Source organism: Rhagoletis pomonella, unplaced genomic scaffold (genome assembly GCF_013731165.1).
Source record: "Rhagoletis pomonella isolate Grant_MI unplaced genomic scaffold, Rhpom_1.0 Rhpom_scaffold_00004, whole genome shotgun sequence".
Lineage (NCBI taxonomy): Eukaryota > Metazoa > Arthropoda > Insecta > Diptera > Tephritidae > Rhagoletis > Rhagoletis pomonella.
This window is the reverse complement of record NW_023458558.1, coordinates 32,874,011-32,901,671: the sequence shown is the minus strand read 5'-3', so window position 1 is coordinate 32,901,671 and position 27,661 is coordinate 32,874,011. Positions and strand designations below refer to the sequence as shown.

The window sequence follows — 27,661 nt, the reverse complement described above, 5'->3', positions numbered from 1 at the left end:
AAAGACTCATAGATAGGAACTAGGAACGTATGTGTACTTTTTTCTAATTTCATTTTATTCACTGGTGTAAGTAGACATGCAAGTTAAATAAATAATTAGCTCAATTTACCATTCATGACATAAATTTCATAATAACTAAAATTTGTCTGTCAATTATTTCATTAATCACACACAACTTGGCAATGTCGGCTATCTTAAATTTGATTATATTTGCAACATCACCCTATAGGGAAATAGATACTAAATATACATTGCAACCTGTTTTGATTGTAATCAAAAATGATTGCTTTTATATTGATTATAAAAATTATAGTTTATACAAGATTTTGATTGAAATCAATTGCATTACAGGCAATATCCGAAATATAAAGAATTCTTTAGACTCCGAAAAGATTCGAAAATATTCGAAAGCCTTTCTAAAAAAAAACTCGTAAGGTCCTGACAAAATCCAATAAGTGTCCCGAACACTACCAAAAAGTCCTGGAAAATAAAATTCTCCAAAAATAAAACACTCTCTAAAATTCCGAAATGTCCCGAGAAAGTTGCGAAAGATCCCAAATAAATTTCGAATAGTCCCGAAAATTCAGAAATTATGGTGAAAAGTTCTAACAATATCACAAAAGATCCGAAGGGTCCCGAAAAATAAAATGTTCTATAGAGTTCCGAAAGGCAGAAAAAAGGCGAAAAGTGCCTAAAAAGCACCGAAAGCTTTCCAAAAAATATCAAAAATGTTCGAAAATTGCAATCTTAATGTCATAAGAGTCCCGAAAAGTTCAACACGAAGAATCCCGAAAAGCCTCGAAAAATGCTAAAATGGATTGAAAAAAATTTCGAGAGAATCCCAAAGCAGCTTATTTTACTACCAATGCCTTAAAAATATAATTTTCGGCTAAATAAAGGTTTCAGACGAATATAGCATTGTATATTTGCCTTAAAAATAAGTAAGTTCTCGTAAGAGCACAACGGGTTGTGATAGTAATGGTGTCTTCCAAGAACCGGTATGAAAACTGTTTGCTATTTCTTTTTGATTTCGAATTCTAAAAATGTTTTCCATTTACAATCTACGGTGCTAAAGTCACTAGAGTCGCTCCAGTTCAGCGTTAGTGAATTTCCCTACATGGCATATGCATTGAACAACAATTACTTGTACCACGAGGCTTTACAAACTCGCTCATTACAAATTTTTATTTGCCGCGCTGCTGTTCTGTTGTTGTCATTGTTGTTGTCGTATTCGTTGTCGTTACCGATGTCGATGTTTTTCTCTTGTGGCATGAAGATCGTGTTCAGTGGCCCTAATTGCTTTCAAAAGTGCGCCTATTATTACAAATTTTTGGCAACAAAAGCTGCAATTGTTCTGCCGTTGTGGCAGCAATCATTTGCATTGTTGTTGTTGATGAAGCTGTTGCTACTGCTGGTGTTACTACATACATAGTATCGTTGTCTGCAATTGTGAGCTGGCGTTGCGGCATTAATATATGCAAGCATACATACATATTTATGTATGTATGAATATGTAAATCATTATATTATACACACTCATCAACACGCACATAATTTTCTGCTTTTTGCTTAGACAGAGGTCTTTGCTTCATTTTCAAATGCTTGGCTCTACGTTCGTAATTATGCCAATACCTACCTACATAAATATGTGCGTTACTCATACGCTGTGTGGTACGCGCGAGTCGCCGATTGTTGGGTGGTATCCGTTTGCCAATTGATGTACTTATGAAATTCTTTACGAAGGCAACACTTGTTCTTCCATTTTCAGACTGCCACAGTATTAATTGATTTTTTTTTACAATTAAATGTTCGTTTCATATTAAAATGTAAGGCTTTAAGGTAGACAATTACTTGCTTACATAGATATGTATGTACATATATGTATGTGTACAGATGGGTTATTCCATATCAAATCGACCAATGGTTGGAATTGTCCGTTTGTGATTTGGATGAATTTTTTTCAGAACTTTTCTTTTATCATTTGTGTCAAAGGGAACACTAGTTTTTCGAAAGTTTTACAATTTCGGGGATTTTTCAAGTAAATTTGTTGAATATATTAAACAAATTTTTACTACAAAAAATGGTTCAGGTCTCACTTTAAATGTTACAAATATTTAGGGCTATGTGAAAAAATGTATTAAAAAAGTTGGGAAAAAACTAAAAACTTTGAAACATGTTTGGCAATTTTTTTTTTTTAAAGACCTCAAACTGAACTTTAAAGATACTGAAATTTTAAAAAAAGTGTGTGTGTTTTTTAAGGTTTTAATTTTTGAACTCAATAAACTTTTTTTGCAAGCACTAAGGGTCAATTTCCGATGAATACTTAAACGGCAGTTAAGTTTATTTAATTAATAGTTATGTAAACAATTTTTACTTAATTTTAATGCAGTTTAAACTTAGACTTTTTACTTTGTACTTACCTCCAACTGATCCTTAAATTTTATGAAGTTTTCAAGAAGATGTGTTTTTTTTAATTTAGGATTTTGGAACTTAATAATTTGTTTTTGTTATGCAAACATTAACCGCCGGCTTTACCAATTTTCATATTAAATTCAAATTAAAAAAAAAAAAAAACATTATAATAATTAAAAACAACTATTAATAAAACTATGTTAAAATAATTAATTTAGTTTAAATTCATAGTTGATAGTATTTTTTTTTTTAATTCAAAAATTCATACTAAAAAAAATATATATTCATGTATATCTTCTTGAAAATTTTAGGGTTTTTTAAGATTAGTTATAGGTATTGTATAAAATAATTTAGCCTAAAATGTAAGAGTTTTTGACTTAACGATTTTTTGAAATTCAAAATTCTGTTTGTTTTATTTATCGATTTCCTGTTGTATAGTATTTGTATAAATATTTTATAAAGGCCCAAAAACCACTTTCAAAACGAGAACAGAACCATTTTTGGAAACATAATAATTTTTATGTTCTTCAAGTAAACAAAAAAAAAAAATTACCAAAATCCGGGACTTCGTAAAAATTTGAACTTTCAAAACTTTTTATAATTTTTTTTCTTTGAAGAAAAGTTCTGTCAAAAATTCATCCAAATCGAAAATGGTCGATTTTATATGGATTCACCCATATGTATGTATTTGGAATTGTGAATTCACTCACGAATAAATAACCTTTGCGGATTGTATGCACTTACAAGAGAACTATAAATAAAAAATATAAATAAAACAATCAAATATACATACATTGCCCGCTTGCGATTGTTTTGCCACTGCTTGGCATCTGTTTTAGCATTTGCACTCACTCGTATGTATGTATGTGCATAGATACTCGTCTGCGTATGTACATAGTTCAGTGGTTGTCTGCTTCAATGTGGCAGGCTTTACTTTTAAAAATTATTTATTTCAAATATATTTGTACGCATTTCTGTGTGTCGCTGAGTGCCTTCATGTTTACCAATGCAGTGGCTAAAAAAATATATTAATGATAAAATGAAAAAAATAATAATAAAAAATAAATGCATCCATCCATTTGCAGTGGATGTGGATGTGGATAATTTAATTTTTTTTGTTTGAATCGCCATTGTTATTTCAACGTTGCCGGTGCTCTTGCTGTTATTGTTGTTGCGGCATATAATTAATGATATGTTTTGTTCAACAGAATGACAGCTTTTGTATTGTTTTCAAAGCACTCTTGGCAACCAATAAAATGCCCGATTTTTGAAACCAATCCGTAACAGGATTTGTAATGACTAAATAGCGAATCAAATTGCGATTGCGGTGACACAAACAAATGAGATGAGCGTGAGCGCTGCGCTTATTTTTGCATGGATGTACATATGTGTGCATGCACATACATATATAAGTAAATATTTTGCACAAAGCAAAAAAAAAGTATTTACATATGTATGTCTAAGAAATGCCTAAAAATATCTAGTCTAGTGTCAGTATGATTGTTGAGTTTTTATTTGTTATTTTGTTTTTTTGCATTTGCATTTATTTATAAAAATTCGTTACCAATGTAGTGGGTGCATTAATGAAAAATTCTTTTTTTTAATTTTGTAAGTGCAGTTTTTATATTGGAAAAACCTTGAAAGTTAAATATTTGCCAATTGCCAAAAAACAAAGTTTACATAAGGATTTAAGTATTTAATAACCTTTCACATCCTTGCAGCAAATCAAGCTGGTTAACAATTCGCGGCGAGTTAGCTTGAAAATGGATGGCACTGGTTCGTCATCTATTCCAAATCAAAGGTTTTAACTGCGGCGTTGAAACACGGCGATGTCGTACGGAGTGGAAATTGCCCTCCTCTGCAGAACTTTTGACTTCGTTCTAAAATATCGAGATTAATTTTTTGCATCGTTTTTCTTTATTAAACACTTGAGCCGATTTCGAAAATTCTTTTTTGTTTTTGTTTTTTTTTTTTTATCGGAAAGGATTGGAACACGAAGAAATTAAAAAACCAACCTCATAGGTGAGGTGTAAACCGGCAATTACTCTTTATATTTGCCAGATAACTAGATGGTTTCTTTTCTGTGTAATTATATTTTGTACTTTCGAGGAAAGTTTTTGAATCATATATCGAATTAAAGAAGTACATAATTTCGAAATTTTCCTCTCGCATCTCATCATCATGTAGTTGCAACAGATGGTATTTTTTAAACTCCCATTAGCTGTGCAAATATTGAAACTTATTGGCAAAAAATTAAAGAAAAAAAATTATAATGAAATAAGAAAATTTCCTCTTTGCCAATTGTCCGTCTCTTAGCTTTGGCCTATTTGTCCTTTCGTGCGCTTTATTACCTTACTTCGTTTAAGAAAAAAAGGCAGACTCACAGGACTCAATCGATTAAATATTTGCCTCTCCGTCGACAATTCAACTTTTATTGCCTTCAATACAGCGCGTACTATGTTGTTTCGTTATTACTTCTTGCCGACTTTTTTTTTATTGCACACACATTCCCGGTGTAGATGACTTTCGGGGTATATTTGTTTGTTTGTACGTTTGTATTTAGAATCGAGTTCAATTTGTTTTTCCCATCTGATTTTATGTTGTTGCTGCGTCCACTTAAGTTTTACGATTATGTTCGGACATTCGAAAGAAGTAAAAAAAGGAAAAGAAGCCCGAAAGTATTTGAAGACAAAAATCATTAAATTCGTATACATTCGTCCATATCACCAACATACATATACACAGACAAACATCCGTATATACATAGTATATTCAAAGATACCTACGCATTAGGAATTTTAATCCCGGGATTCTTGTTTAATAATCCCGAAATTTTCGGGATTTGTAATTTTCGCTTGTGACAATAATAGAAACTACTCTTCTTGACCTGTATTTTGCTTTTTTTTCTTATTTAATAAATAATACTTTTTTTTATAAATGTCAAGCTCATTATACATATAACACCGTGCGATAGTAAATATTACACACAAAAATCAATATATTCGCGAAACCATTGGCCAAATATAGTAAAATTGGGTTTTTGGTTTTCCCTTTTACGTCAGGAACTCAAAAATGATTTAAAAAATTCAAGGAAATATGCTTAGATAAGACGTAGGGGTATCAAATTAAAGAGGAAATTCTTAAGAATATACAATAAATAGAATAAACATATTAAACTTTTTGGTGACCAAGGACTGGTAAGTATTGAAAATGTGCTTTTAAAATGGTGTCCTTGAAATTTCGCAATATTTGTTTTTGCGCGCTTCCACTCCGCATAGCCTGGGTTCAAGCCCTGTTCAAAGCAACATCGCAAAAAAATATAGAAAAAGGTTTTTTCTTAACAGCGAGCGTCCCTCGGCAGCCAATGGAAAACCTCCGAGGGGGTTTCTGCCATGAAAAACAGCTTCTCATAAAAATACAATCGCCGTTCGGAGGCGTCGTAAAACTGTAGGTCCCTCCGCTTTGTGTGACAACATCAAGGCGCACGCCAAAAATCGGACCAGAAGCTCGGCCAAACACATACTATACATATGTATGTGTAAGCGCCAATATATTATTATTATTATATGTTAAGGACTTATATAAACTCGACAACATCCTCGAATTTCGGCCTTCTAACTTTATCAGCCTAAAAAATTACCTATTCGTCCTTGTGAATCCAAAAAATTTTAATTATTTTAGATTCTAAAGAAATTTACTCTTTGATTTGGTACCCATATTTTTATTCTACATTGCATTGAATTTGTTAAATAATTTTTGGAATTAATGGTATCTTTAAAATTACAAAGTCATTTAAAATAAATCGTGATGTCAGAGAGAAAAAATAAAACGCCTCTTTAAATAAAAAAGTAGGTTTCAAACCCATTTATTTATTATTGATTTTATGGTAGATGAGCTTCTGAAACAATATAGAAGCAATTATTTGGTTTAAGTTAATGAATATCTAAATCCCGGGACTAATCCCGAGATTCCGGAATTGTGATAACGACATCCCGAAAATCTGCGGATCGTAAAATGCGAAAAAATTAACGTCCCTACTACGCATACATTCATTTTTAGGAGGAGCAGCAATGAAATTAATAGCTAGTTGATAAGCGAGGCAAAATACATACAAATGAAAACAAATGGTTTATTTATTTTGGACAGTGAGTTTAAAATACAGGCGTGCTCTGGTTGTTATTTGACATTTCATGTTCTTCTTAACGAATTTTTTTTTTTTCTTTAAAATGGTTTCCAAATTGTGGTTGTTCATGTTGCTGGTGAGCAATTTGTTATACCGTATTAGTTGAAACTATTAATTTAAATTCTATCACAATATATCATTATACTCGATTTGAAACTATTGTTGCGAAAGAGCTACATATGAATGTATGTATACTTGACGTCACGTTGAAGAGATCAAGTTCATTTAAGTTATGGGAACACCAATAGAAAAGTATTAGGAATTGTAATTTTAAATGTTTTTCTTAGAATTTGAAAAGGTTTCCGTGGCACCACAAATAAGTATGAAGTAATAGCATGAGCCCATGATTTTTTTCGAGCGATCCGTTTGCTCTTATAACTAGCTGAGTAAATGCATACCTACACCCGTTTAGTAATATAGAGAAGTCATTCAAAATTTATGTTTTTAGAGATTTTATCATACGACTAATAAGTTCGATAAGGACTAATGAATTTAAAATTTCCTTAATACTTGCCCATTTTGTTGTATTTGTGCATTGTGCATTCGAAGTATAGTAAAGGGCTTTGCAAAAATCCAATTATTTTGTAAGATATTGTTAATCAAACTTTTAGTAAACTTAAATTCACTGGTTTTTTAAGAATTCTTATCTCGTAAACTGTTAGTTCTAAAAAAAATTGTTACAGACAAAAATGTAAAAAAATATATTGAGATTTAACAATATTTAAACAAAAACCTTTTTCTTAACTTTTTAAGAAATTTTTTATTGTTGTTTTTTTATCCAAGGCAATAACCAAATTTTATAAAAACATATTTTTAGTTAAGCTTGAAGTGTCTTTAAAAATTTGTGATAATTGCAGAATTTTGATTTTAATTTTTTCTTGAATGGCAGCGCCAGAAAGCAGTGCAATCTTGCTTTTACAAAACACTGCCACACGTAAACAATTGATTGTCTCCTGATATTTCATTATTTATATGTATAATTTATAAAAACTAAACACAAATTTCATTACACAGTTCCGCAGCACCATCGAGGGAGGATAGATTCATTAATGCATTTAATACTATAAATATTCTCGTATCCTATGGGCTACAACAAAACAGAATTCCTATATGAGAATGCGTGTATATTTTTTGTCTTTACTTTTGTATCACTGCGTTATTATTTTATACCATAACTTTTTAGGCCTACTAGGGTTACCACGTGAACAAATGAATATCTTGCAAAATAATAAGATTTTTGCAAAGCTTTTTTCTATACTTTAAATGCATCTTAAATACAATACAATGACCTAGTATAAGGAAAATGTGAAATTCACTAGTTCTCCTTGAAATGTAATACCCCTGCATGATTTGAAACTTTAGTTGCGTTCCCTAATTCGCAAGAAGTTGCAAGAATTTACCAGAAAGCGTTCTTGTATAGAGACGAAAAAAAAAATATTATGTATAGATTTTAGAGAAACTTGAATGGAAATATATGTACGTACTTAAAACTATTAGCTATCGATCATTTACGTTGGAAATTCTGTCAATTGGCAGACGACTGCCTTCAGTGTCGACTTTATTTTTACTATAAATACGCCCTATCATATTCTCAACAGTTTGTAATGAAATTCTATATCTCTTTTTATATTGGATCAATTTTAAATCTGAAAATATACGCCCTGCAGCTGTAGTGGTATTTATGAGGCAGGTAAATTAAATTAGAAATTAATGAAGTCAGCTCCTTATAAATACATAGTTCATTTAAAGCATTTTAAGCTTATTTGACCCCAAAACGTTTCAATATTTTCTCTTTAACATGTATCAAAATTTGTACTACGCGAAAAATTTAAGTACCCCGCGAAATGAGCGAAAAAAGAAAGTATCTAATATTCGGTTTCGGCTTCGGCCAAAATTCCCGCTTCGGTTTCGGTCGGACACTACTGTATAGGTATATTACCTCTTGCTGATGGTACCTTCTTCCTATTACCCGTATGATTATGCTAAATGGTATTTTTCAACACAATTATAAATTGTCTTATTCTTAATCTTCATCGCAATCTTAATTTAATTTTATTTTATTTTTTTTCTTAATCTCAATTTTAATTATAATCTTGATCATAGTATTAATCTTAATCTTCATTTTATCTGAATCTAACTCTTAATCCTAATCTTATTCTTATTCTTAATGATAATCTCAATATTTCTTAATCTTAATCTTAATTTTATTTTTATTCCTAGTCTCAATATTGATCCTAATCTTAATCGCAATCTCAATATTAATGTTAATGTTAATCAAAATTTGAGTCATAATCTTAATTTCAATCTAAATCTTAATCTTAGCCTTAATTTTATTTTTAATCTTAGCCTTAATCTTAATTTTAACCTTAATCTTAATCTCAATCCTTATCTTAGACTTAATCTTAATCCTTATCGAAAAACCTAACTTTTAGCTTTATGTTAATGTTAATGTTAATTGTAATCATAATCTCAATCTAAATAAGAACGTAAAAAATGCGCCCAGCTCTTTATATCTGCGGGACGCGCCGCGACGTATACTATAGCAGTATAGTTTTAGGCACTAGTATGATTACCATACCAAACCAATAAGTTTCATAATCTTATATGTAAGCATAAAATGTTGCCTAGTTTTAGGCATCTCTGTTAAGAATTATTTCATTTCATTATTTCATTTTCTGTCACAGGGACTTACTAAAACAGAAATACGATAAGCGGCACCCTCTTCGGCATTTTTTAAAGACTAAACAAATCAATACAAATTGTTGATAACTTTCATTAAAGCTTGAGTAATAAAATGGTGAAATTACTTGAACGAAAGCCTAAACTCAATATACATATATGTTATTCTTTTTTGAGTAGTTTTGAAAACCGTATTTCTAAAAAATCTGTCGTTACGCCATTTTAGTTCATTCTATTCATTTGAGTGCTCATGTTAAATAAAAGCTTGTAAAAAAAAAATTTGTTTACATTATTTTATTTTGTATTATTCACTTCTAATCTATTTCTTCAAACCCACTCTATAAAATCATTTGACTCAGCTTGAAGAATTAAAACATGCGATTTTTAAATCATAGGCAAGTTTTGAAATTATAGGGGGTTTCGAGACTGGACGATAGTTGGAGAGTCGTATATTGTTATCAGTGATCAGTGTGATTTTCCTATAATCAAAAAGTGTCTGTATTTAACGATGAATTGAATAAAAGGAACAAGTTTTTGATATTTAAAAAAAAAACCCATGACAGTGTTTTCTTCGATAATGGCGAAATATTCGAAATCCACAGATATTAAAATATTGTCTAAGAGTGTTTTATCAACATCTAGATTTTCCGCGATAAAGTTGGATTTAAAAAATTTCGCTAAGAGATTAGCAAAATCATTGGGAGATGAAAAATATTTACCCCGTAATGACATTGACTTTGGAATAGTGGAAGAAGTTCGTTTCACGTGGATGTAACTCAAAAAAGATTTGTGTTTAGAATTTATGCTATCCTAAAATCATAGAAGATATTTCTTATATAGTAAATATTCTATCAAGAGTATTGAATTCGCGGTAGAACCAAATTCCATATATCACACTCATTCATAGGACTTAGCTACAATTAGTGCAAATATTTTTTTCTTAATGATTAAATATATACACTAACTGAAAAACTACTGTTTTGTATAAATTGCGTTGAATCTGTATGACCCACAAGCAGTTATATACATACATTTCTGGGTCTGAACTTTGAGTTAGCTGGCTTCTGGCCTAGGTGTGCGACATACAGAGGTTATGTATCAAATTTATTGCGTAAAATTTTCAACTTTTTATATGTCCCATGGTAATTTGGAAACCTTTTTAGGAACTCGTGCAATGTTACTGTTACATACGATTATGAAATAGTGAATGCCAATCCAAATTGAAAATTATATTATTAACCAAAGCGAAATTTAAAAAACTATAATTGAAATGGCGGTCGCTGTGGTGTAGTGTTTGGTACTGCGCACAATGGCAAACCTTCGAGTGAATTCTTGAATGAAAACCAGTTTCTCATTAAAGGCCTATATAAAGCTCTCAACAAAACAGCGAAGAAAAAAATTGCTATTATTTGGTGTGTGGGTCCAAGGAATTTTGACATCTGATAATTCACAAGCCTGTTGCCTCACTCTTTCCTCAAGAAATAATTGGACGGGCATATATGTATTTCTGTTGCAAGCATGGGTTGCCTTGTGCTCATTTTTCACAAAAAACTTTAGAAAACCGTAGTAGAAAGCATAGCAAATTTCTTAAGAGCTGCGTACTGCCTCAAGAAAATTGTACACAAGAAGATTTCTTAGCCATTTCTTGTACGTCATTTTGTGTGGAGTTTTTGCATTTCTTGAGAGCTGCATACTGGCCTTAAAATACAATCGCCGTTCGGAGTCGGCGTACAACTGACGGTCTCTCCCCTTTGTCTGACAGCATCAAAGCGCACGCCACAAATCGGAGGAGAAGTTCGGCCAAACAATAAAGCAGGGTTCACCCGATTTACACATTTGCACACTTGGCAGTCTAGACAACACCAGAAATTTGTAACTGTAAATTTATTTCATGCATACCATCGACATTACTTGGAATAATCATATTATCACCAGGAATATAGCGTGGGGTGAGAGGTGAAATTCATTAAGTACAGTTTTTAGAAAAACCAAGCTAATAGGGCCACAAATTGGCGCCGGCGATAAAAATACCGGCAGGTAAAATTTATTACTGTAGTTAATGAGTTTTTGTTGGCATCGTAATTGGATGTGTTGGATGGAAGTGTTTGAATTTTTTCGCCGATGCCAAGAAAAATATCTGTGAAATTTTTCGGCGAATCATTTTCTGAAGCATTTTAATCATCTAGCGAACTCTGAAATGACATTTTCTTCAAACTTTTCAAAACGGGGTCAAAATGATCCTTTTTCGTGAACGCTAGTTAGTTAAAATGTTTTACAAAATTATTCATCGTGAAAGTTTACTATATGTACCCAAAGAACATATTTCGCTCCTAAATATATGAGTTTTAACCCTCAAGCAAAAAATTGCAAACATAATATGGGCATAAAAAATAAATTTGACCAGATTTGAAAGTAAAACAGAGTTGAAAAGGGCAATATTAGATGCGTGGAAAAAAATGAAATGAAGGTTGAACACTGCCAAACTCTTTTTAATTCGAGGCGGACAAGGATAACAGCTAAGAAAAGGGCCTTTGGGGTGCACATGAAATAATAATTAAAATTTCAAGTGTCTTCTATTATGTGACCATTTTCTATACTTAACCTAACGTTTAAGAATGAATAAAAAATGTGTTACTCATACGCCATGATGTACGAATATGTATAATTTCTTGAGATTTTTTAGTAATTCAAAACATTTTAATAGAAACGATCGTACATGGCAGGGCCGTAGCTGGGATTTTTTTTTTCATTTTTATTTTAACATATTTTGGTTAAAAGAGAAATACTGAAAAAAATAAAATATTTCACACAATATTTCGCATGAGGCTATTGCCTGAAAATTTTCAAATGCACTTAGTGGCATTGTGCTACTATGATAGCACGGCCAAGTAATCATAGTCAACTAATGTACAGTATATATACTGCATCGCCCCCCATACAAAAAAAAATCGGTACTGTTTTTCCACTGTAATTATAAAGTCTATTACATTTTAAGGCTTTCACGAAAATATCTCGCAAAAATATTGAGATTTACGTGAGATGGACCGATTTGAAAATACCTCCAAAAACTGAGATTTTTATTTAATAAAAACAGTTTTTTTTAATATTTAAAAAAAAAATTACCTCAGATGACTAAACAGCTTAAACTTAAAAAGTTTGCATAAAAATATTAAAAAAAAAATGTTTACGGAATCATAATAATAAGATTTTTGATGCTGTTTTTGCATTTTTTTCAAAGACCTTACCAACTTACACTTATGAGTTAAGGTATTTTCTCACCCTTTTAATTTATTAGCGAATAAGCTCATTGAAAGTACGAAAGAGGAAGGTAAGATAAACGAGTGTCATTCCATGTTGAAGTAAGATGTTTGGTATTGAATAAAGAAAAAATTGGGACGTGAAAGAAATAAGAAGGGTAAAAAAATACCTTTCTATTGATACCTCTCATAAGTCTATATCGGTAAAGTTTTGGAGCAGTCATGGAAGTTTTTCTTACACAAATCTTTGTAAAAAGTTAAAAAACAGCATCAAAAATCTCATTACTATGATTCCCTTGATACAATTTTTAAATTATTTTATGTAGTTTTTTTTAAGCTTAAACTGTTTTATCATCTGACGGGATTTTTTCCAAAAATTCCTTTAAGAAACTATTTTTATTCATAAAAAATTAATTTTTAGAGGTATTTTAAAACCGGTCCAGCTCACGTAAATCTTAATACTTTTCCGAAATATTTTGGTAAAAGTCTTACAATATACTAGGTTTGGTAATCCCGATGGAAAAACCGCAACTTTTTTGGTGATGTAGTTTAATGTACAATAGTCGAAAAAATTATAGCCGCACCAAATTTTCTCAAGTTTTCAAATATTATTTTTGTTGTTATTTAATTTTGGTTAGTTTTTTATACTTTATTTTTATACTTCATGATCCGTACAAATACAAGTTTAAAGGCTCTGATTTGTATGAACCATATTTTTATAAAAGCATCACAAAGAAATTTTAGCTAAAAAGAAAATCATTGTAAATATTACAAACAGTGTATAGAGTGGCGAAAATATATATAGGGAAGAGACTTGCTAGCATTCTTTGGATATTTCCATTGCGTTTATTTATATATTTTTTTTATGTGTAGCTCGTTATATAGCAAAAACTATATAAGTCAAAATTTCCAACTTAGTACAAAAATTAGCAAAATTCGACAAAATTTCATAAAAATTTTGAGCTTTTTAATTTGATTTCGAAAGAACATTTTGAGTACGCAGTTTTGTAGCCCATTCAATTTTATTATAACAAAATATAACTGTTGATTTTTTTCTGTGGAAGGTGTTGTTCATTTTCTCCATATAAAAAAATTGCCGAGCAAACTTGTTATGGAAGAAAATGCGCGAACCAAAAATCGACAAAAATCGACTTGCACTTTGTTATACTACGTAAAAGTTAATGGACTACAACACCGCGTACTCAAAAAAATCTTAAGAAAAAAACTGAATAAAAAGTTTAAAATTTTGATGAACATTTGTTAAAATTTGCCGAATTTTTATAAATGCTCTGCAAAGTTTAAAATTTGGTGTCACAAGTTTTCTTTTATATGGTAAACTTTATTTTCTTAAAAAAATAATAAAAAAACTTTAAACAAAGAAAATTAGACGAAACTTGCTAAAATGTCTCTTCCGTATTTACGTTCTCGTACCGTACGTATGTATATATTTTCTTATGCCATAAATCTTGACATCCTTTAAAATCGCAGCCGGACAAGGTTCAAAGTATTTCTGATAGTGACATTTTTACGAAATTAGTAATGATTCAACTTATACATAATATAATAAATACATACATACATAAAAGTCGAATGTCATAGAAAAGCGTATAAATATGAATTGGTAGCGGCATTACATATTACGAGTATTTAGTTGGATGAGGATGAACCGCGCGCTTGTGGTTTGGCTGCGGTAGCTCAAAATTCTTGTACATCTGTCGCCTTTTCTCATCCTTATGATTTGAAGTTGACTATTTTTCTGCCTCTTTGCGTTTTTAAGTGTTGTGGTAAGTTTGGCTTTGTGGTTGCTGCTGCTGCTGCCGCTGTTGTTGCCGTCGTAATTGCAGTGGTCGATAAGTTGCTGTTGTTGTCATGTGTTTAATTTTCATCTTATATTCGCACATTGCTATAGATTGCCAAGTTCTTTGCTGCTATTGTCATAGTTGCTGTTGTTGTTTTTGTTGTGTTTTTCATTGCTGCAGAGTACTTTGAGGCTGTGCTTGTGTCAGTCGTTGGTTCACTGGGCGTGTTGCCAAACATTTCGGAAACAAATTGTCGTCGCGCTCGACAACATTCTTCTTCTATGTGGCGTGTACACACGTTGGGCGACAGCAAAGCCAACAACAACAACAACAACAACAACATAAAATAACCAAATCAAACATACGTACATATGCAAGTACCTACACATGTATTTACATACATACATTTATGGGATCATCTGCAAATGCACTTGTTTGTATGCACATACTTACATACATACATATGTACGTAGGTATGTATGTATTTTTGTCAAAAAATATGTTTGCATACCTACATACATATGCCATCTAAATAGCAATTCACTATCACCAGTCAGCCATCGTCAGTCGTCACAACTACATTCTGCATCACTTCTCAAGGAAGGCACGGAGCGCAAGGCGGGCGGGGCAGTGCCAGATAGAAACCAGCAAGAACCAAGTGGCTGGTGCACTGAGGCGTGACGCCTTCATTACTCAGATCTGTGAATAATTTTAATTAAGAAACATACTTACCTACATAGTTACATATATGTATGTATATGGATGCGGATGTATGTAATTTATATGTACGTATGTAGATATGTATGTTTGAGTTTATATAGTAAAATCAAAGATCCATATTGTAATGAACTAACAGTAAAATCTGGCAGTCGCTTTTGACACCACACATTCACACTTCCTAGACAAGCTTCCTTTCTTACTAAAAGGCACTTAAATAGACGGAAGTATGATTTTATGTACGATTGGAGCACTTTATTAGCATTATATGTGTTTAATTGTCCCACCATGCCGATATATATTTGATATCACATTGTGGTTGTTCACGCTTGCCTGGTTATCTGGTTAAAAATAATTTTTAACCGACTTCCAAAAAAGGAGGAGGTTATCAGTTCGTCGGAATATTTTTATATTTTTTTTGCATTTTTTATTTATTTATTATTTTATTTTTTATGTATGTTACCGCATAACTTTGGACTACGTCAACCGATTTTGATAATTTTGCATCGGAAAGGTAGTGTCTCAGAGGTGGTCCCACACTAATCTGGTTAAGATCCGATCAGTGGATCATGCGATATATATATATATATATTTTTTTATATGAGAGTTGATGTCGGTTTTTTTTGCTAAAAATTACATGTTCTGTAGTATATTTTATGGTTGTACAACAGCGGAAACAACCTTATTGTAAATGACAGCGCAGTTTGGTAAATATATGTATGTACTATAAATATATGCATATAAGTACATGTGTATGAATAATATTTACCGTTGTAGCCGGAGCAACAAGGGGCTGTCCGCAAGGTGCAGTTTTATCTCCACTACTATGGAGCATAGTCGTCGACGGACTGCTCCAAGAGCTAACAGAAATAGGGCTAACTTACCAGGGGTATGTTGACGTAATGATGTAATAATATCCATGGGGAAATTCGAGGACAACCTGTGATAGAATCCTACTAGGACTGAATGGAACCAAGAAATGGTGACCTGAAATTGGACTGAATGTAAATCCGGCAAAGACACTAGAGTAGCATTCTCAAGGAAATATAAACGTGATAATCTGAAGACGATAATGCTAGATAGTACCAACATTATGTATCAAAAAGAGGTCAAATTCCTAGGAGTAATACTAGATCAAAAACTACTCTGGAAAACACACGTGGAAGAAACTGCGAATAACGCTGTAGGACCATTTATGACGTAGATTCTTGAAAGTTCTTTTAGTTCTTACCGCTCTCCATATTCACATAAAGACGGGTACCATGAAATGGCAATACCGAGGGGTACCAAGCATCCGAGTTTCAACTTTGCAAAGCGGTTCCAAACTGATCTGAGTAATAAGAAAAGCTGGACACTGATGGCTCATTGACTAAAAAGGGTACGAAGGTAGGTGTAATAGGACCATGGTTAAGATACTAGGAACCCATGGGAAAGCATATGACCATTTTCCAGGCTGGAATATGCGCCATAGAAAGATGCGCGGACTTTAATATAAAGAGAAACTATCTGTGATATTGACTGACAGCCAAGCGGCTATCAAGGCCCTCAGATCTCATAAGGTAACATCGAAACTGGTGATAGAGTGACTTGACAAGCTGAATAATCTTGCTCTGATCAATCGGGTTTAGGTTTTCTGGATTTCGAGACATATTGGTAATGAAGGTAACGGGATTGGTGATAAAATTGCGAAGAAAGGAGCATCAACCCCTTCCATCGGTGCAGAGCCGTTATGGGGGATAGGAAAAGCGACACTCTCTGCTCTGGCCAGGTTAGAGGAAGAGGCTCATAGAAATCGCTACTGGGGTAATCTACTACTTAGGTTTAGAGCTGTCAATTAAGTTAAATTCAATTTAAAACACAAAAGCTCTGAATTTCCTAGTCTGTCTGCTGAAAAGTTTAAAGGATCAGTCTTTGCAGCAACGAAATTGTAAGTAGCCTTTTGCTTCCGCTTTTTATTAAGTTCTCCCCTCAATTGGTAAATAATTCACTACTGACAGTTAGGGCTCAATCTATACCACTAAAGTATCACTCTAATGAGTACTTGTACTCAAAAGACTGAAATTATCGATACCTACTCAGATCGGCAAAGTATCGAGTACTTATTTGAATCGTTTTCATTTTCTCTTTCGAAAGATGCTTCCCTTTTTTGTATCGTGATTTAAAAAATTGCGTGCTAAAATCAAATAAAAAGCCAATAAAGTTGCAGGCATAGAAAACGTTTATATTTAAGTTTTTTAGTAAGAATACAAATTATTAATATTTGTGGTCGATTACCAAGAAACAGTATTGGTTATAATTTTATCAGATATATGAGTGTATAGGTCACCCAATACGGATAAGTCTCGGATTTTTATTTTTGTTTTTTCTTTTTTAAATTAGTTTTATTTACTTTTTTAATAAATAATATAGTTCTTTCTATAACAAAAACCTTGTTAATCTAAGTTTAAAACTTTGTACAAAAATTAGAAAGAAATCAACAAAGTTTAATCAAAGAACGTAGATAATAAGAGGTTAAATAACAAAAAAAATTATGATAAATGTGAAAATACTGAGTGATAACAGTGCAAAATTTCATGTTCCTATATCTGTTCTTATATCTGAACAATCACTTGTATGAGAGTTATAGGTTATAGTGACCCGATCTTTGTATTTTTCACTAAGTTTTCTGTTGATAATGGGTGGAAGTATAGCAAAATTGTATGCCCCCAGCTGCATAAAGGGAGAAGTTATAACGAAAAATTTTATAAGCATCTGAACAATTAGTTGTATGGGAGCTATATGTTACAGTGGTCCGATTCCTCCGGTTCCGACAAAGGTTTAATACATTATTAAAATACACCCACCTGCTAAATTTCATCCGGATATCTCGAGAACTGAGATACTAGTTTGCATACAAACAGACGGACAGACAGACAGACGGACAGACAGAGAGACGGGTATGGCTAAATCGACCCAGCTCGACGGCTGATCATTTACTGCTACTTACAAACACCGAACCAAAATTATATTACCACTTCATGCTCATGAAAGATATAATAAAATAAACAGGAAGACCAGGAATATATCAAAACACATACATTTTTTTTTGTTTTGCAAATAAGCAGATATCTATGGGTAGGGAAATTTACGAAATTTCCGACAAAATTGGGAAATTTCATTGTCGAAATCGGGGAATTATCAAAATCGAGTTGGCTACCCGGGTATGTATGTACATTTGAAGCACCCATAAAAAAGTACTATATATTTGTAGTAATTTTCTTATACAAAATATATTTATGTACAAGTTTTGCAATATTTTTGAATGCGGACAGCAGCACTTTGAGGCAAAGATCGCAACTGTTGGCATACATAAATTTCTTGTATCAGTGTTCTAAAGTTGACAATCGCGCGCGAATTTTTCAAATCTACATTTTCTACATACATACCAGCACATATACATGCATGTGCTCACCGAACGAGCAGCGCAATGACAAAACGCGCAGTATGTAAAAATAAAACCTAAAACAACAATAACCGAAACCAAAAATAAAACAGATTGAAATTAAAGCAAATCGAATTTAGAAACTAAAATGAAATGAACTAAGTGCAGTAGCAGCATCAACGCTAACAATAAGTAGCAGCCGTAACGGCGCATAGGGAGCGTTGAAATATTCGAAGCGTTTCATGCTTGTCAAAAACAATAAAAATACACATATTTCTACATTTGCAAATTTTTGTACCAGCAACAGCAACTTGCGCCGCTTCGCCGTCCATCATTTCGCGATTTCGTTGACCGTCCCTTCACGTTGCGGCCGGTGCGTTGGCTACACCTTGAGTAAGCCGCCAACGCCATTTTGTTGTTGGCCTGCCATGGACGGCATCATTTGAAAAACCTCTTACGTATTTGCTTAGGAATTTCGTCGCAAATGTCAATTCTTCACTTACCAGTCATTTTACGATTAGGCTTGGGCATAAACGGGTACCTGAGTGCGGTGTACTCTGCTCGAAGGTGTGGGTGCAAACAAAAAAGAAGGAAGAAAAAATATAATAACTACATACATACATACATACATATGAAATGTGTGCACAGCTAAATTACGGCAAAAGTACTTCAATGTCAACACCTTTTCTTTGAATGAGGCCTCGACGCCATCAGTTTCGTAAGCTACCTAAATATGTAGTACATATGTACATACATACTTATATACTAAATATGTATGTACATCGGTTTTCGTATTCATTCTCATATTTTTCAATATCATCGACATCATTCATCATCTTCACGCAAAAAGAAATAAAGTGTAATTGGGAAAATGTAGATATGTATGTGTGTATGTATAAGTATGTAGGAAAATGGATAAAGCTAAATTTAATAAGACTGGCAGTTTATGGTATTTTTGGCAACAATTAGCGTCGACATCTATTAATTTTTTTCTGGTAGATTTCATATTTTTATACCCAAGGCTTAAACTAGTAAGGAAAAACTAACTGATGTGTACGAATGTACATAAGAAGACGATATATGTATGTAGAAACGATATGGGATCAATTGGTGTCCAGCTAAACCATACAACATCCCTTTTTGTCTGGTTCAACCTTGTCGAAACAGTCTGTTTTCTGTTTTCAATAAGCTGCTGCAGCAACAATAACTAAACAAAAGATAAGTTGCGTTCGTTGTATTTAATGCTAATATTAATTAAGGTTTACAATACTGAGTTTTAGAAGGTTTTACACATAGTGGGTGTTTACCTTTACCCAGGTAGATCAATGGGGTTCAGAAATTCCTTTCTTTCTTTTCTATTATCAGGAATAAAGACTTTGACCGCTATAACTACTTTTTTAAAGGTACAATAGGCAAAACAAGGCAAATAGCTTAAAAAAGGCAACATTAAATGTGTATATATGGAATCAGCGAAAGTTAAATTGTGGAAATCTTAATTGAATATACCCTAACTCTCTTTAGCAGAAAAAAGGCAATTTCCATAAAATCCATTCCCTGTTTATAACTAAAAGTTAACTGTTTATAATGTTACGGAATGGTGGCTACAATTTTAAGTTTTCATTAAGGAAACAGCTTTCATGTGATATTTTAATCTTTTCATTAGATTTTTTATTAATTTTTTTCATTGCGTAATTTGTATATGTTTGATAAGATGTTATAATGTTTTTCTTTATGTAAACTGTTAGGCTTTTAGATAGGGGAAACCCTTTAAAAAAAATTGTCTAGTAAAGCTTACTTTTAAATACGTATGTATATGTAGGATCTACATTGTAGTTGATAGGATTCAAAATATTTCCAAATCACGATTTCTCAAATACCATTCGTTTGGTACTCATATTGTAAAAATTTTCGAGTAAGTATTCTTAAAAGTTGAATGAGTCAAAATTTTCAAATATTTAGGTGACAAAAATATTTCCAACAGTAACCTTTCTTAAACCTTGTAATATTTCATTTATTTAGTTTATCAATTTGATTGAGTTAAAAATTTTCACACAGGTGTCAATCCTCCTGTAAGCTAGGTTCGACTTTAAGCCTACTTAAACTTCTTTGGCTTGATGCCCTTATGGTAATATTTCGTATATTTTATCAATTTAATTAATCGAAATTTTTAAACAGGTGGCTATCCTTCAATAGTTTTTTTTTCTTCAAATGATCTTGGTACTATACCGAACAATAAAAAAAAATATTTTTACTTATAAATACACATAGACAACCTGATAACCTGATAATCAGGCACCGGTGTGAACAACCACATTGTTGTTGTTCTGCTGTGCTCTTGTGTTTATTGCTTGGTTTTTTTTTTTTTTTTTGATTATGGCAGTCCAAAATCATCTTCCTGTTCAACGACGTATACCTCAACGTCACCAATTTGCCTGTGTGAATATTGTATTCGCTTATGAAATTTAAATGAAAATACATATGAATATGTTAATTTGTGTACACACATATAAACCCTACAGGAAAATTGACAGCTGCACATTAAGAGTGAAGCTCAATCGCAGCAGACAAAAAAGAAAAAATGAATTTATCTCTATATTCTAGGTGTCTCTTTATCTCTACATTTCGTTGTCGAGTTTGAATTGCTGAAGTGCCAGTCAAATATTTTTTTCTCATTGCGTCATCGGCCACCTAATAAATGGGTGAAGGAAATAGAACGTAAGGTGTTTAATAGTTTTTTTTTTTCGCTTCGAATATATAGGCAGGTTCTGCAATTCACTTCCGAGCTAATTTCAACCCCATTCAGCTTGAATTCAATGTGATTTTGATTGAAATTCGCTCAAAAGTGATTATGTCCATTACTTATGTCGGTGAATTCCTACGGCTATTGCCGAAAACTAGAACCTAAGATAATGTAGTGGTTACGCTATCTCAGTTGATTTTCAGCAAAGAAGGGCAAAACACTGTACAAATATTGAAGTGGATTGATTCAGCTACATATCGTCGGCTGAGTGGAAGATCGACCTATCTCGGCAGCCGATTCGAAAACGCCCTTTCTCAGAAAACTTTTCAAGAAGCCCTAATTCAAAATTTGATTGAAAACGCCTTATCTCAGAATTTTGTTAAAGAACGCCCTTTTCAACTGAAAATATGTCAAGATAAGGCGTGCTTGCATCGGTAGCTGGAATAGGATGTCTTTGAACCGAGTTCTGAAATAGGGCATTCTTCAGTCAAAAATTTGGCATACTTCATATATGAAATAAAGCCTATAATTATGGAAAAAAGCGGAATTACTGGAAAAAAGAGAAATTTACACGCAGCGTATATTAGAAAGTATTTAAGGGTATTTGCATTTTTTTATTGAGATTTAACGAAATTCGAATTTAATGGAATCAGCCCCTTTCACTGCAATATGATCTAAAATCGGCTAAACTACTGAGATGTGGTAGTTTATCAATGAGAACAGAAATAAAATAGTATCTCAACATTTTTAATTTAATTTGCATATAAGTTCGTATGTGTGTATGAAAACGTGGTGTGAAACCCGCGGGTTTAAGCTAGTTTATAAAAAAATAAATGAAAATTTGTACGTGAAAACAATAAGAAATCTTTCTGCGTGATACATTTTTATTTGAAAACTATTCTTATAGAAAATCTTTGAAGTTTTATGGGTCACATTATTCTCAGTGTGTACATAGCGCATGGCGCTCCAAGTTTTGCTAAACATTTGACCGAGCATCTTCTCCATTTCCCCTGCATCCGAATTTTTTTTATAAATAATTTCTCTAGAATTTACCTTTCCGAGGGGTAGCGACTGCTAGCAGGAAAAACTTGCTTGTTTTTGTTAGCTGTCAAAGGGGTAAGAAAAGGAAAGGAGCAAAAAAAGAATGCGGAAAATTTTATTTTTTATTAAATTATTTAGACCACACTTTAGATTAAGGCATAGTTGCACACTTCCATATTTTTGTATTGTGCTTATATGAATACATACATATTTTGTTATGTGTACTTTGGGGTGCATCACTCTTCATACAAAAACAATAAATAAAAAGCGGTATTAATTTTCCATTGGAATTAAAAGAATGTATTCTTTATTTTACTTTAAGAATTTTGCGAAAAATTACGGAAAATATAAAGATTTACGCTAGCAGTACTTTCAAAAATCTTAATATTTTCATTCCGTTGACAAAATGTTTCAACATTTTTATGCAGACCATTTAAGCGTAAACTCTGAGGTGATTTTTCGGAAAAGTTTTTTTTTAAATCTAATTTCATATAAAAGAACTTAATTTTTGTAGATCTTTTCAAATCGGTCCGGCTCACGTAAATGTTAATATTTTTTCGAAATATTGTGGCAGAATACTTTAAATATAATACATTTTTTAATTTCTGAGGAAAAAAGCGCAATTGTTTTTTTTTTTCTGGTGAGGCACCCTAATATACATACATATGTACACGGTGGGCAGGAAGCAAAGATAGGTTGCATAAAAATGTCGACGAAAACTGAAAGCAGGGTTGTATTTGTTGATATTTTTAGGTTAAGAATCCCTTTGAATTGAAATCCTAGCTGCTCCTGTTTTAAAGATATCCACATTTTACATAGTTATGATAGGACCGACTTTTGCGAAAGAGAAAAACATCCTTGTGAATTAAATATTCAACAATGTATGTGTGAGTAAATGTGTGTATATATATTATGTGAAAATATAAGTTTATGTAAGTTTTTAGCCGGTTTCAATCGTTTCCAAGGCGCACCACGTAGAGGCAACTTACTTTGCACCTCTTTGTTCTTTTTTTGGTTTTTTTGGTTTTATTTTTTTATATTTTTTTCTTGCTTTATTTTTTTATATTTGTTTTTTGTTTCCTTTTATTTTTTTTGTTGGCTTACCATATAATACAGTCATGCATTTTAGTATTTAAATATTTTATTATTTAGTTAAGTTTTTATATATGCTGGAATGAAAATGTCATTACAGTTTTCTTCAGACGACTCACAAAAGTTGGTGTATCAATCATATTTATTTTGAATCTATTCCAGAATTTAATGAATTCCCTATGAACTGACTTCCCGGCCTGCTCGGACCATAATCCCAAACCATCGTTATTCAAGAATGAAATAGATTGCTTTAAATGTTTAAGGATAAAATGGATTTTGACAGTTTGAGAAATTCCAGTACTTTTCAAAGCTGTGCGGAGTTCGTTAAGATTTTTATCAAAATTACTAAGATCCGCTTGTTTTGCGGAAAACCATGTATTCACGATTTTGCTCATGGCTTTGAACGAGGCAATATATTTGGTATTGTTTTTACTGAGAGTTTCTTCCATACAAACTATGTTCGACATTTTTTTGTATGTGGAAGACACTGTCAGCAAAAAATAAATAATTGCAAAAAATCAACGAAATTTTCTGGTAACTTCAGACTTGCTTTTTACTAATTGGCTCAAAAGCTACATTTTAAACATTTTTCTAAAAGATCTGATTAGAAATTGTGATCAGATGAAAGTGTCTCCGAGCCAATAATTTTGTACGGCACGGTACTTATAAGTAATCTAGGTTTCACGAAAAAAAAAAACAAATACAAGGTAACATTAAAATATCAGTCATTTGTTTCGTTGCTGTGAGCTTGTTTCAAAACTTCTGGATTTTGCTATAATTGTAAAACTCTGTGCATGTCATTTTAACGTATTTAGGTACATACTTATATTAATCATCAACTATTGCTTATGCAAAACGTGCTACATTTAAAAAAAAAATCGCATATGAAAGAGCACCAACCCAACTCGTAATAATTTAAGTATACAAATTTTAGTATTTAGTATAGAAATATTCAATTGAAATACGCCAATATTAAAATGAAGCGCTTTGCACTTAACGGATGCTTTTTCATAATTAAGTTAAAAAAAATTTATTTAAATTCCATGCTGTCTGCAATGGGATTTGAACCCTGACGCTCTGGAAATTAGCAAATTGTGGCAAGCATCTTCGTGCACTCAGCTACAGCCAGACATGTAAATGTGCACTCAAATGTTCAGTTTGATTCAACACCACGTGTGCGTGGTATGAAAGTATTGTTTTTAAGTACGAACATTTCAAAACGATAATCAAATAAAAAATATTCATGTTTACTATGCGTTATTTCCCCCAGTAAATTCATAAAATTTTTCTTAATATTACAACGCGTTTTTTCTCTCAGCGTAGTCATTTTTAAGCAAAATTTGTGCAATCAAATCGAAAACCGGGACACTTAAATGAAACCCGGGACATTTTAAGGTTGGACCGGGACACCGGGACAAATAGTCTAAAACCGGGACATGTCCGGGAAAACCGGGACGTCTGGCAGCCCTACACACAAAGCGCATACTTTCATGCGATTTTCTTTATGATCGCATTTGTGTTCTGGATGTACAATAGTCATTATTTCCTGACAGAAGAGTACATAAATACCAAAATAAATCTCATACAAGCTTTGAATTTATTTACTTATTATGAGGAGTACCGTTGGCCTAAGTTAGAGCATTTTTATTTCTTGCACAAGCGCAGTGCGACTGGCCTGCGCTACTTGCTTATAGCAACAAACCTTTAATAAAAAATTACTACCGTATTATATAGCATACAATATTGTATACATACATACATATATTGCGATATTGAAAGTGTTTGTAATGAGAAAGTTCACGCTACAGAAAAAGGTAATTGTGGTGTTTTATCTAGGTTGTATACCGGTAGCGCCCAATAAATCTCGATCAATTATTCTTTCGGTAGGAAAAAATGAAAATGTTTCACATTGATTTGATCCGTTTTAGTTAAAAAAGGGGAACAGATTTGTATGAGATTTCTTTTCGTATAAATATGCTCTAATTATCGAGAAGTACGCCTTCCAAATATATCCTATCAGAAGTATATAAAATGTGGATATCTTTAAAACAGGAGCAGCTAGGATTTCAATTTAAGCGGATTCTTAACCTTAAGATATCAACAAATACAACCCTGCTTTCAGATTTTGTCGACATTTTTATGCAACCTATCTTCGCTTCCTGCCCACCGTGTGTAGTTATTATATTTTGCATCATTTAGCGTCATCAATGAATTTTACACATCTTTCTGTTTCTTGTTTCTTTTTTGCAGATTTTTGATTTTGTTCCTCTCCACCATCACCACAACCACAACCAATACCACCAATACCATTACAACCATAAATACCACCAACAAAATAACCATCGCCAACACCACCACCACTATTCACCACGATGGCTACCATAAATTCGGTAAGTAGACATATGAATCATTTTTATCACTCATTCGTAGAAAAAAAAAAACAAAAGCTAAATGCGAGAAAATCGCATAAATCTTGACTAATATATATTAAGATACAAATGTACAAGAAAACTAAGTAAATATGTACATACATACTACATACACATATGTATTTTAAAATATATTTAGTGCGGGTGTCTTCATGTATGTATGTTTGTATAGGCTCATAAAATATATATATCTACATATGTACATACATACATATGTGTAGTTTGAGTACTTCATTATTTTTGGCAAACAAATATCCATTTATTTGAAAAAAAAAATGTGCCAAACTTTGTCAGGAAGAAAATAACAAGCGCATAGTTAATTTTTTAATAAGACTTTCAACGCATAATTAAGTAGAATGGAAATGTTAACAACATATCCTAATGAGCAAGAGCTCTTCTAAAAGTTTCGTGATTTTGAAAAAACCTTAAAAGAAACTAAGGCGAAGGAGTGTTAACGCATATACATTATATAAACACATTACATTCTTCTGGTTATGCAGTTACAGATACTCGGCGATACTCAGTCCTGACTCTGGCATCCTCGTTTCCGCGTTTTGATCGCTGTGCTTAGAACATGCCATTTAAAAGAACTTAAACGTTCAGACGTTGATGATCCCTGCATACGAAACAAGCACTTAGATATGAGCCACTCTTTTTTAAGTCGGACGGATTTCGTAAAAAAATGTATGTATGTCTTGGCCCCGATTCGCTTAAAATTTTTGTATGGGTTCTATACATGAAATAAGCTAACACGTTTTCGAGGGAATTTTTTTTTTATTTTTTTTCTTCGGAGATATGATCTGTCAAAGTTTGCATTTTTTCGTGATTCTGACTAATCATGTACTTCTTCAAATCGTTGGTTGTATCTCGGGTTTTGCTCATCGTAGAGACTTCATCTTAACGTCTTTTTAAAGCCAAAGAAACGGGCTTAACATTTCTATATATAATATGGTCAAGATTGTCCTAAAGCTAACTTAGCTATTAACAGCTGAACTTTTTGAAGTTGGTGTGCATAGTGAAGACCAGTAAATTAGGCATCCAAAATTATACCATCGTTGTCCTTGTTTAATTCTCTATTAAAAACGTGGTTAAAAAATGGGGGGTTCTCAAGAACTACTTTCAAAATATTTTTCTTTATGACGAGATGGTTTATTTTGTGAGAATCTAAAATTTTTTGTAATTTATTTTCGAAAACTTATGATGAGATATATTTAGTAAGGTGTTAAACATCGGATTTTTGCAAACCGTAAAATTTTATTGCGGATTCCTATAGAATACGGCAAGATTTTTCTAACTAAAGTTAGCGAAACGCGGATTTTATTGCGGATTTCCGCAGAATATCGCTTCGTTGACAACCTTTTTCAATCCAAGAATATTCTAGAAATCTAATTGATGAATTAAGTGGAATTTTAATTTTCAAACAACCCCGCTAAATACAGCTCAGAAATTAGAAATTTTGAAACTCCCTTCGATTGATGCCCATATTTTAATAATTCATTTAACTTATAAAATATTTTAAATTTAAAATTTTAAGTAGGTGGTGACCCTCCACCAACACCTCAAAAATATTATTAGAGTTCCAACTAAAGATTTCTTAACACTCCTTCGTTTGACATCAATATTTTGATATTTTGTGTAACTTGGGTATAAGTAAACTAAATTCGACATATCAAGCAGGTGGCAACCCTCTTCAAAATATTTTGTAACTACTACTTTCAGAAGCCCCTTTCGTTTGGCACCCATATGGTGATACAGGTTTCTCTTACTTAATGTGATTTTTTAAACAGGTGGCAACCCTTCTTTACTCCAGCAAAGAAACATTTCGATTGATACCCAGAATTTATGCCGCTTTTAAGATTTACATCAAAAATTTCGCAGGCCCTATATTCTC

At 32.2% G+C, this 27,661-nt stretch overlaps 1 protein-coding gene across 1 annotated transcript in view; it reads left to right on the top strand.

Moving 5' to 3' along the window:
* Nucleotides 1-27,661, top strand: part of LOC118737480 (pneumococcal serine-rich repeat protein) — a 104,935-nt gene that overhangs the window by 17,242 nt on the left and 60,032 nt on the right. The window contains exon 2 of the mRNA XM_036468004.1: nt 25,592-25,731. Coding sequence (XP_036323897.1) covers nt 25,714-25,731 — 18 coding nt within the window. The 5' untranslated portion in view covers nt 25,592-25,713. The remainder of the gene's footprint in view (nt 1-25,591; nt 25,732-27,661) is intronic.